This window comes from Mustela nivalis, assembly GCF_964662115.1.
Source record: "Mustela nivalis genome assembly, chromosome: 17".
Taxonomy (NCBI): Eukaryota; Metazoa; Chordata; class Mammalia; order Carnivora; family Mustelidae; genus Mustela; species Mustela nivalis.
Window position 1 is genome coordinate 62075891 of NC_139036.1, and position 11589 is coordinate 62087479.

General features: G+C 60.3%; 1 protein-coding gene across 2 annotated transcripts in view; it reads left to right on the forward strand.

Annotated features, from left to right (window-relative positions):
• The window catches only part of TBCD (tubulin folding cofactor D), a 154651-nt gene that overhangs the window by 131200 nt on the left and 11862 nt on the right, over positions 1-11589 (forward strand). For both annotated transcript variants that reach the window (XM_082705650.1, XM_082705651.1), the window contains 9 exons: positions 640-702; positions 1494-1570; positions 3206-3287; positions 5062-5180; positions 5763-5854; positions 6519-6659; positions 9654-9737; positions 10027-10185; positions 10261-10399. In XM_082705650.1, coding sequence (XP_082561776.1) covers positions 640-702; positions 1494-1570; positions 3206-3287; positions 5062-5180; positions 5763-5854; positions 6519-6659; positions 9654-9737; positions 10027-10185; positions 10261-10399 — 956 coding nt within the window. The remainder of the gene's footprint in view (positions 1-639; positions 703-1493; positions 1571-3205; positions 3288-5061; positions 5181-5762; positions 5855-6518; positions 6660-9653; positions 9738-10026; positions 10186-10260; positions 10400-11589) is intronic.

The following is an 11589-nucleotide window of genomic DNA, read 5'->3' on the forward strand; positions in this document are numbered from 1 at the left end:
AAAACTGACACATCATTCACAGAGGACAGGAATTTGCCCAGAATTTTAACACCATAGCTTGTCCAGGAACCGTCCTGTCAAGGGTAACAGCCTTGCTTTCTCTGGGGAGAGTGTGCAGCTCAGTGCTCTTGACTGGCCCTCGTTTTGCCCCTGAGCAGACTCCTGGGCGCTCATCTGTCCTGACCTAGGTGGACTGTGAGTGTGCACCTGTGCCAGGACGGCTTCTGCCGCCTTTGGAGACGCCCTTTCCTCCTGTGCTAGCAGCTTCTCTGTGGTTCTCATCTCAGGCAGGTGCCACAGCTCAGGGTCATGAGCAGGTGGTGCTGGTCCCATGAGCACATGCACGTCTGAATCAGGACTCGTCCCTGGGGACTCGTGTTGGGGTCACATCTGCAGCCACGAGCTCTGTGGCTGCATGTGTCCCTGGGGCTGCCTCTGCCTGGGCCGGATCTGGAGCAGGTTCTCTGAGGCCAAGGAGGGGCCGGGGCTGCTGCCAGACTGGCCAGACAGCAGCACGGACGCATCCGATGTGGAGGGAGGGGTCTGGTGCCAGCAGCCCAGCTCCCAGCAAAGGCAGGGCAGGTGCTGCCATGGGCGTTTCTGGAGACTTGACACTGCATTTGTCCTTTTTCTTCCTAGTGTGCGTTTTAATAGAAAACTTGTCCCTTTCCAAGATGCCTTTTAGAGGTGACGCCGTAATTGGTAAGCGCTTTTCTTCTTCATTGTTGACGCACATTGGGGCATTTCCTCCCAGAACTTCTTCAAATTAGAAAGTGAAAATGAACTGGCTGGGACAGACAGCCCGTTGTAAATAACGAGCCTCCCTGCCACGCCCCGCCTCAGAAGGAGTCTTTCCCGTGTGTCCCGAGAGGTCGGGCTCCTTCCTCAGAGCTCTGGCGGCCGCTGACCTCTGTGCCGGCCAGTGTTGGCCACCCCTCGCCCGACAGACGCATGGGGTAGGCCTGCAGGACTCGGGGTGCAGCTGGGATGGACCCACTCCTGTGGGGCAGTGGCTGAATCCCGCCACCTTGTACGGCCGTGGCCACAGGGAGGCAGGACGGTGTCCCCTGGCACACTTTATTCTGTGTTTTTGTGGCCCGAGGAGTTCTGGGACCAGGAGACCCCCCCCCCCAAAAAAAACCCAAAGAATTGGAAAAATTGTGCATTCTTTGGTCATGTGGGATCTAATTGAGTTAAATACTGAGGGTGTACTGGTGGGGCCGGGCGCTGTCTGAGGGAGAGGGGCTTCTGCCAGTGCCCCCGGGAGCTTGCAGTGTCAGAGGAGCAAAGCTCTCCTGGAAACACCAGTGGCCAAGAGCGGGCTCTCTCCCCCCACGTGGAGGACTTGGCGTGGTGTGCCCGGGGCAGCGTTTGCCTTCGCCCGTGCCCACACGCATCCTGGAGCTTACCCACTGGACGAGGCCGACGATCCGGGTTTGGGTTCATCCCCATGTTCTCCGCGGGGAAGCCAATGTCTCTTGTTCCCTCGACAGACGGGTGGCAGTGGCTGATCAATGACACGCTGAGGAGTCTCCATCTGATTTCAAGTCATTCTAGACAACAGATCAAGGTACGGCCGCGAGGTTTCTGTGTGGAACGGACACTCGGGGCACCTGGTGGCTCCGTGGGTTGAGTGTCCCGCCCTTGGTTTCAGCTTGGGTTGTGATCTCGGGGCCACAGGCTCAAGCCCTGTGTTGGGCTCCACACTCAGTACAGGGTCTGCTCAAGACTCTCCCTCGTCCCCTCTCCCTCGCCCCTTCCCCTGCTCATGGTCGTGCTCACGCGTGCTCTCTGAAGTGCACAGATAGAAAAAATCTAAAGAGAAGCGACAGCCATTTTTTTCTTCGTGTTTGTTTCAAAGCATGTGTGTGTTGTGAGTCCGTTTTATACAGGAACGTGATCCCTGATAAATGCCGTAATTCTGCTGGGAAATCGGATGGTGTTATCTGTGTAATTTATAATCAGGAAATTGATGCAGCCAGTGATGACCAGAATATTATTTCGGTTTTATATGACAGTTTCTGGTTTAATTAGAGTCAGCTTCTGAACATCTCTCCTGTGTGTCCCTAGTGACTCTTTACTTGGGTGGGGGGTTCTGTGTCCTGCTGCGCGGCAGAAGGTGGGGTCGGAGACTGCCATGACCCTTGGGTGCTGGTGGGAACTGCAGTCCAGGGTCCTTGCCTGAGAGCGCGGGCTGTCGTGAGCGAGGACAGAGTGTGTGCGTCCGGTGGCCGATGGGCTGTTGTCCTGTCCTGGAACGGGTGACTTTGGCCTGGCGGAGCCGTGACGGCGGTCCTCACGCAGAGGTGGATGGGCTTTGGTATTTAGGGTGGAGAAATGGGAGTCGGTGTTGATTTCCCAAATGATTAATTACCCAGCCTCCTGCGTATGCTGTTTTTCTTGTTTTAAAGGAACCTAATCATTCTGTAGAGCCCAAGTTACAGCTCCACTGACGGAATCGGAGCGCTTCGTTGTGAGGCCTCCAGGTTCCCTGGCAGGAACGGTCCCCAAACTGACTCCCAGTGGCAGGGCTTGTGGTAGTCCGCGCAGGTGACACCTCATTGTGACGCTGCGTTGTGTGCCCTGTCCCTGAGCCAGTGGCCCTCCCTCCCTGTGCAGTCTCTGACCCCTCTCTCCGGGGCTGGGCTCAGCATCCTGCTCTGGGGAAGCAGGGGAAGGAACGTGGGAATCCAGCATAGCCCCTGCTGTCTGTCTGATCCTGAGAGACCTACCTTGAGCACTGGTGCTCCTTGGCAGTGGATGTGTTCTGGGGAGGTGGGGGGGGTCCCAGGGGCCCACGGCTGCTGCCACGTCAGCTCCCACTCTCCTCCCCCTGGCCTCGGCCCCGCACCTGCCCTCTAAATGAGGCCTGTATGCTACTTCTGTGTGTACGACACACACTTTGCCCTTCACGGATTCTGCTGGGAAAGAAAAAAAATGCCCCATTTTATTACCAACTGTTTTATAGAGATATAAAGAAGATGTTTACATTGAAGGGAAGAAATCACATTTTCCACGTAGATTATTAGTTGCAGGGAATATGGAAGTCGTTACTGTATCTGACGGTGGTCAGACATGCTGGAAAGGAGGATGTGAGTCCGTTTCTGTTTGTTTCGAACTTAACCACTGGCCTGACAGCAGAACGGCCCCACGGCTGGGGCGCCCGGGAGGCCGCCCGGCACATTCACGTCCCGCTTTGTTTCAGGAAGCGGCTGTCTTGGCCCTGGCTGCTCTCTGCAACGAGTACTACGCCCTGGAGACCGGGGAGGCGGACCCCGCCAGGCAGGGTGAGTGGGCCGCGGGGGCCTCCGGCAGGACGCGGGCGCACGGAGTCTGGGTTTTAGAGCGCTGCCTCCTGCTGCAGGTGGACAGGGCGTGGGAGGCAGGGGCCCGAGATGGGCGCCGGGCCGAGGGGGGGTGGGGGACACGGGCCTGCTGCTCTCGGATGCCAGGTTTGTGTAGCTGCTGGAGGCGTCCGTCCCTCTCCCACTCCAGACCGGTGCTCATCGCCCCGCACGGGCGAGAACAGGCGCGATGCCCGCCACGCAGAGCCTGTTCTTCTGTCAGTGGCGCTTGCCTGAGTGACGTTTCAAGTCCGCTTTCCCCGCTCACCGCTTTGGGGGTTCCCGCTGTGCACGGACGGAGCGCGGAGCTTCCTGGTTCCTGTTTGTTTGTCCCGTGTTTCCTTTGGTGTTTGTTCCTTGGCTCCTTCCTCTTCCTTCTGGTCCTCGCTTCCGGGGTCCCATCGGCTCAGAGGGCCTGCCTCTGTGTCCGGGCACGTCCTGCTTCCCTGTCTCCGATGGCATCGGTGACTTCTTTAGGGCAGATGTGGTTTTCGGGTTCTCATAGGCGCAGAGCCACAGTTTCCTGGAGCGGGTCCTTGGCGTGTGCGTGCACTTTGACCTTTCTGGTTTACAGAAGCCTCGCTGCCCAGCGTCGCCTCAGTTAGGTTTTCCAGAACCCTCTTGTGGTGGTTTCTCCGACCCGTGGTGGGTCTTTGCCGAGAAGCTTCGTGTCCGCCCACCTGGGGGTCCCGCGGTGGTCTTGTGCCCGACAGTCACTTCAGAAGCATAGGGAACACTTGGAACTCCTTTTCAATGGTAAAAATCGTGTGTGCAGTAGTCTAGATCTACTTTCTGTGATTTTTTTCAAAAATAAGAAAATATTCTGTGATGTGATCTTCTGACAGACTTTCCAAATTTATGACATTTTCCCTTGGCCATAGGCAGTGTTCCATAAAGAGGTAGTGACATTATTTTGTATTTAGTCTGCTTATGAAAATTGGGACGGTGAGGTCACACTTTACTTTCTGCCTCAGAAGAGAAGGTGGCATCACTGTGCCCACTGGAAGAGCAAGTGGTGTGTCCCCTCCAGGGCGTGGAGACCCCAGCCGGCAGAGGTGGCCGCGCCGGGGCGTGCACGGGCGCTCCTTCGCTGTCCTGACGTAGGCCCTTGAGGTTTCTGTGCACGTGACCCCCCGGTTGTGCTGTGTTGACGTCCAAGTTGTGAGGACGAGAGCCGGTCACGGTGGGCAGACGGGTTGGGGTGCAGCCTCCTGGCCCCTCCCGGCCCCTCCCGAGCAGCGCTGGTCTAGGACAGCCCGGTAGCCCCTGCCCTTCCCACCCTGACTGCCCGTGAATCGGCCCTGCACCCTCTGTTCCTGTCCCTGTTTCACCCCGACGGTGGCCTTCCCGTCTCGGGGAGTGTGTCTGTCCACGTGCAGTGTGCTCTCCGCCGGCCTGGTCGCACGTCCCGGGGCGGGGGGCAGCAGGTCCCCCGCGCGTGGTGCTGGGGACACGGACGCGAGCAGGCATCCTGCACCCTCCAGCGTTCATTCTCCTAAGAGTGAGGTCACGTGTTCGGGTTGTCTGTGAAAACTTCAAGACCCTGTAGTAAACACTGTGAATCCATTTTGGTCGGAGCCCCTTGGAAGGTGCACCTGCTTCGGACGCCGGCGTGCTTCCCCGTTTCTCTCACCGCTGCTCACGCGGGTCTGAGGTGGCACAAGGAGTGCGCGTCGTGCGGGAAGGAGGCAGCGGCCCTTCTGTTGTGTCCTTTCAGAGGAGCTGATCCGGCAGTACCTCGCCGACCTGCGGAGCCCGGAGGAGATGGCTCGCTGCGGCTTCTCGCTGGCCCTGGGCGCCCTCCCGCACTTCCTCCTGAGAGGCCGGCTGCAGCAGGTGACGCGCCTGCACCCTGGGGAAGCAGCCTGTTGGGTCTGCGCGTTGCATGGGAGCCGGTGGGGGAGGCCTCGGGAGGGGTCCGACCACGAATCCACGCCTGTTTGGGCGTGCGGCCGTGAGGAAGGAAACGGGGTGCTCCTGAGGGCGCCTGGTGGACAGGAGGGACTTGGAGGGACTGAGTGCTAGTGTGACTGAGGGAAGGCGTCACTGCATCTGTGGAAACACTCCCACCTTCGTGCAGCCGTGCTGTGTCCCCTTCCTCCTGCCTGGGACATTCTGGGGTCAGAGGCACTGGACGCACGGCCTAGAACTCAGCTCTGCAGCTTATCCGTTTGGAACGTGGGAGCGACTCTCAGGACCGAATGGCCCTGGGAGGAGTAGCAGATCGAGACACCAGGGGTCGGCTGGTGATGGGTCATAATTCCCAGCTCGGCGCCACGGGACAGAAAGGGGGCAGCTGGCACTGGGGATGCCCCGTGGGGATGACCTGGGGGCAGCAGCCACATGTCCTCCCACCTGCGGCAGAGCGTGGGGCCCACCAGGCGCGTGTTCTGTTGACGACGTGTTGCCGCCTTTCAGGTGCTGGCGGGCCTGGGAGCCGTGACGGCCATTTGCCCCGAGGACGTGAGCTTTGCCGAGTCCAGGCGGGATGCTTTGAAGGCGATCTCAAGGTGGGTGTCCGGGCTTTTCCCCAGCCCTTCCTCTCCCAGGGGCCAGCGACCAAGCACTGAGGGTGGTCCCTGTCGGTGTGGGCCAGAGCCCCGTCTCACCTGAGGAATCGACTTCGAAGCAAGTGTAACTTTTTATCTTCTCGCGTCTTCTCTTTTCAGAGGGTTGTCAAAGAATATTTCCAACTCAGAGGCTCACTGACCCTTTCTTCATTGTCACTATAGTGAATGTCAGACCTCTGTGCTTTAGGGGCAGCAGCCCGCCTCGAGAACTAGGGCCTGAACCTTTGCTTGTCTGGAAGTGCCGTGTGGAGTGGCCCGGGGTGTAGGCCACACACAGCACGCGCGCCAGGACACACTTTCCTTTCTCTGTCACCACCCATGCCCCCTTCTGCTCTGTGGGGATACCACCGCTTTCTGCCAGCCTGGAGGGTGGGAAGGGCCAGCACAGGTGGCCTCTTGCGCACGTTTTGAGCTGCAGACACTAGGAAATGTGGTTTTGGGGGAAAGCATCATTCGGCGTGTGTCCGTGTGGAAGGAACTCTGGGATTCCGAGTCGGTCTCTGAGGTCGTTGGCCTGTCCCGGCGTGTCCCGTCTGGCCAAGACGACGGGAAAGATGGGGTTCACAGACACCTGCCGTATTTCATGCATTTTTCATAATTTCAGGGTTTGCCAGACGGTTGGTGTGAGAACAGGAGGAGCCCCAGACGAGGTTGTGTGTGAAGAGAACGTCCCCCAGATTTACCGCACGCTGCTGGGCTGTCTGCACGACTACACCACCGACAGCCGGGGGGACGTGGGCGCGTGGTAAGGTGGCAGGCGGTCTCTCGCTCTTGGTCCTTGAGCTGTGCTCTCCGCCCTGAGCCTGTGTTCTCAGGACAGCAGAGCATCCTTGGGCCTGGCTCCTGGTTGCGTTCCACTCTTCTCTGAAAAACACTAAATTCTAAAACACAGAAACTTGTCATTCCCTCGTCCCAGCCCCCATGGCTGGCTTTCTAGTTCTCCTGAGAGAGTTCAACCAAACTAAGGCCCTGATATAGCCATTCAGGGCGAGAAGGGAGTCAGGCCACTTTGGAGGAGGAGGAAACGGGTACTTCTCTGGGGATTCACTGCACAGTCCTCTGTGGCCCCTTCCGATGGAAACCAGGTGCCCAGATCTCAGTCTTGGGAGAAACTTGACTTGGCTGTTCTTGCGAGGACACCCTAGACAAGTCGTTGCAGCCTGAGCCAGGACGAGGCTGTGCCCGCGGTGTGAGGTTTGCTAGCGTGTCATTTCTTCGTTCTTACGTCGGCCGCTGTCGTCTTTCCAAGATTTCAGTGTACATAGCAGACCTAGTTACCTTTTGTTGGAGGAACTGAGAGCTTCTCTTACGCCTTCTGTCTCTTGTTCTGAACACGCTGTGATGGGCGTGCCGAGAGGCCGCGTGGGGTAAGATGTCACTGACCCCGCGCAGACTTGTTCTTTTATTACATGGGAAACAGAAGCTGAGCCTTAGGTGACGCCTCGAAAGAAGAAAAGAAGAAATGCACGTGTTCTTCCACATGTGGCAAGTTTTTGGCCACGTTTCTTTAAATCTCCTCTGCCCACCGCATGCTGGACTCCCTGTCTCCCCACACCCCCAGTGGGACCCACCCCCGCCCACCAGCCCTGGGGTTCTACTCTCTTTTCTTTCTTTCCAGTTTTTTTCTCTCCAGTTGTGTACATTCTAGTTCATGTTCACGCTCACTGGCTCTTCCCTGTGTTACCTGTGTGTGGCCGTCAGGGTCTCCTGAGAAAGCTCGGATTTCATCATCTTGGTCCTTACAGTGCCCGTCTGGGACGTTCCCCCCGTTCTGTGTCTGCCGGCCTTCCCGGCTTTCCCTCCGTCAGGACGATCCTCCCCTCACTGGCTTGCTTTCCTTCCCTTCTGCTCGGTCCCACGTGGTGCTGGGGACGCAGCTGTGTGGGGCCCTGATGGCCTTGGCGTGTCCTTGTGGACGCAGCAGGGTTCCTTGGTGGGAGTGTGGGGGGCCCTGGAGGGGCGCTCCTGAGTCCTTGGAAAGTCTGCCCTGACAGCTGCCTGTAGTCCTACGACAGCATGGCCCCTGCGCTTCCCTGTCGCCGTGAGACGTAGGCTCGGGCTGTACCCGTCATGGTCTGTGTCTGTCACTGGTGACGGTGGGGCCTGGCTCAGTCGTGAGCCCCGGACAGCGCGTCGTCTTCCTGGTTCTTTGTGGAGCATGTGGTTTTGAGGCAGATCCTGCTCCGGGAGGTCTGCTGTAGGGATGGGTTCCTCACTCCTCCGGAGGGTGCCAATGGCTTCTAGTGGCCAGTGGCCATCACCTTGCCTGACGTAGGTGGCCGTCCACCCACGGTGGGTCACCCTCCTGCGTGGGCTCTCGGGGACCCTGGTCCCAACTCCTTCCAGTCCAAGCCCAAAGGACAGTGGGTTTTTCCTGGGTCCCTCAGCAGCACAGATGCCGAGCCCCGCGAGGAGGAAGCTCGGGCAGGGCTGTGCCTGGGGTGTTGGTGGCGGTGTCCCTCCCAAAGGCCCATGTGTGCAGTGTGCGTGTGGCAGCCCAGCGACGGCCAGTCCTCGTGCAGAGGTTCTCGCTCTCTGTAGGAAGACTCCGGTTACTTACTTTGCCGCTGTGCTCCGTCAGTGTGTCCCTCACAGCTGTTAGAGACTCTGTGTTTGTTCCGGGATCGGTGGCAGTCCCGTCTGCTTCTTCCTCTCCTACTATTTTAACCCTTGGCTCTTTTTTGTTTGCTTATAAACCATTGCTGTAGCTCTTACTAGATACACTCCGAATCGCGGAGTCCGCGGGCGTGCACGTCCTTGCAGGGAGCACGAAGGTCCGGCCCGCAGTGTGGGTGCAGGCATCGATCGGGTGGCCTGCGGGGTCGGGCCGTGTGTCCCCTGTGCCTGCAGCCCTGCCCGAGGGCCTCCCAGCAGCCATGCTCGGCATCTGGCATCCTGGCCCATTTCTCCCCCGTCAGGAGCTGGTGAGGCCCCAAGGGTGTGTGTGTGGCCTCGGGTTGTCCTGTGAGGGTTGTGCCTACCGACACCGAGCCCCAAGGTACTCCCCTCGCCCGCACCCTGCCCAGCCCTGGTGCCCGCAGACGGGTAGGCAAATGCGTGAGGTCTTGGGCAGCCTCTGGTTGGCGGCCATGCCCTGGCCCGTGTCTGTCTAGTGCCTCCAGTACCCCCACACCTGTGCTCAGTGCTTCGCCCGCTGATCTCCTGTGGGTCGGGGCCTGCATCTGTCTGTTGGTGGGAGGGCCGATGCCTGGCCTGTGGTCCCTGCTGTCTGGCTCTGTCCCTAGTCTAAGTGGGGCTTTTACTCTGGGTCAGCCAGTCACACTGCAGGCCCAGGATTTCATGCTGTGGAAGCTTCGTGTTCTTGGTGTGAGCGAATGTGGAGTAAGTCTAGGGGAGGAGAGAGCGACGTCCTGGTGTGCAAGGACGGTGGCGGTGGCAGACGTGAGCTGCCTGGCGCGCGTCTGCCCTCAGTTTCTCTGCCAGGACATAGCTTTGTAGACTGGGTCGTGCTGCCTTTGGAGGTGTTGTGGGGTCGTGAGCGCGGTTCATGTGCACTTGGGACCTGGCGTCTGCCTGCGGGCGTCGGACATGTGTCCTTGCTAATAGAGGAGAAAGGGCTCTCGCTCACGGCGCGCACCGCGTTCGGGGCGTTTCCTCCCCAGGGGACCGTCAGTCTCGAACTTGTCCTGGCTGAGGGTGTCTGAGCCCCCGGGGTGTGGCCAGCGGGTCTCGCGGTCACATGGTACCTGGGGCTCTCACTGCCTCCTTGTCCCTGCAGGGTCCGCGAGGCCGCCATGACCTGTCTGATGGACCTGACGCTCCTGCTGGGGCGGGAGCAGCCAGAGCTGATCGAGGCCAGTGTGTGAGTGCCTCCCGTGGGGGTCTGGCGGCCGGCCCGGGGTCTGTGTCCAGTCTGCTGTTGCTGCCGGGGCTCCCTGCCGGTCCTCCTGCCTTCAGCTCCTCCCTGTGCCCACTCCCCCCCACCCCCTGCATCGCTCCTCCCCACGACCTGGGGCTCAGGCCTCTGCGGTGTCGGGTCCCCCACGGCAACGTCCCGTCCTCCTGGCCGCTGGGGTGGCTGCTCTGTCGCGGGGCCGTTCCGGCTGGTGCCCTGGGTTCCAGCGGGCTAACGGCTCCGCTCCTGTGTGCAGCTGTGAGCAGGTCATGTGCCGTGTGGCCCAGCAGGCGAGCGAGAAGATCGACCGCGTCCGCGCACACGCCGCACGCGTGTTCATGACGCTGCTACACTCGGACGGGTCCCCCGTCCCTCACGTGCCCCACCGAGGAGAGCTAGAAAAGCTCTTCCCAAGGTATGGGAGGCCGGGGTCCCCGACCCCCAGCGGGCGTGGCCCCCCCCCCCCAGCTTGTTGGCTCACTCTCTGCAGATCCGACGTGGCCTCCGTGAACTGGAACGCACCATCACAGGCCTTCCCTCGCATCACGCGGCTCCTGGGGCTGCCGGCCTACCGCTACCATGTCCTGCTGGGGCTCGCCGTGTCCGTGGGTGGCTTGACCGAGTCCACGGTGAGTGAGGAGGTCTCTTGGGCGGCCCGCGGTGGTTGGGGGGGCGCCTGGCCCAGGCGGGGCAGTGTGGGAGGTCCGAGTGGGCGCAGGCACTGTCGGGCGGCGGCCAGAGGCTGAGAGGCACACGCGGGGAGGGCGGCTGCCTCCTTGCTGTGCTGGTGTTTCTCTGCTTTGAGGGTCAAAGTGGTGTTAAGGGTCTCCCCTTCCCTTGGCCTTGGGTATCCAGGGCAGGACCCCAAGGACAGTGTTCCCTTTCCTGAGAGTGGGCCGGCATCCCCAGGGGAAGCTGAGCAGCAGAATTTTGCGTTTGGAAGACCCGAGGTGACGGGACTAGCAGGAACGTTGTGGCGCGCTTCCGTGTGGACAGCGGCCGCCGTGCGGGGCGGAGCGCGGAACCAGCTTCTCTGCGCGCGTGGGCTCCGCGGCGCGTGCGGACGGCACCGGCCGCTGCTGCTACCCCTGCTGTCTCATCTTTTCTCCTCCTGTGCCGTCACTGCTGGCTGAGTTGGGGCTGTTGTGGGTTTTCCGTTTTCTCGTGTCCTTCCTGCTGGCGCGGCGGTCAGTCTTTCCTCCTCCCTGCTCTTAGTGGACCCAGAAGTAGTGTGGTGTGCACCTAGCTTTGGAGCTGTTGGTGGGGGGAGTCCTGCTCCCCGGCATGGTCCCACGTGGACGCATTTTCACTGACCTGCCTGTGCTCTTGGGCGCGGATGTCGCCGGAGCAGGAGCCCGTGTGGTGGGGCCGCTGCTCCTGGTGTGGCCGCGGGGAGCCCCCTCAGCCCTCGCTTGGCAGAGTGCAGCTTCCCTCTGAGGCCCCAGCCTGTGACCTGCTGGGACTCGTCGTCTGCATTTGTCAGTGCGCTTGTGGTTTCCGTCCCTTCTGGAAACTTCTCTGCCTTTCATTCTCGTTGGGGACCCCTCCTCCCGCACACCCTTTATGAGGCCCCCGTGTTTCCTCCTGTGCCCTGTCCCCCCTGGCCTTCCGACTTCGCTCCCGGGCCCTGCTCTGTCGCAGCTGGTACTGTCGGCTCCTTATCCCCGGCCCCTGCCGCGCTGTTTTTTATCCCCGAATGTTTGCCTTGTTTAGAAATCTCTCTCCTGCTTTTTCATTGTAGGCTCATCTGGGGTTTGTGTGTGTGTGTGTGTCCTTTGCTTTTAAGAGTGTGCGTGAGTGGGGGTGAGGGGCAGAGGGA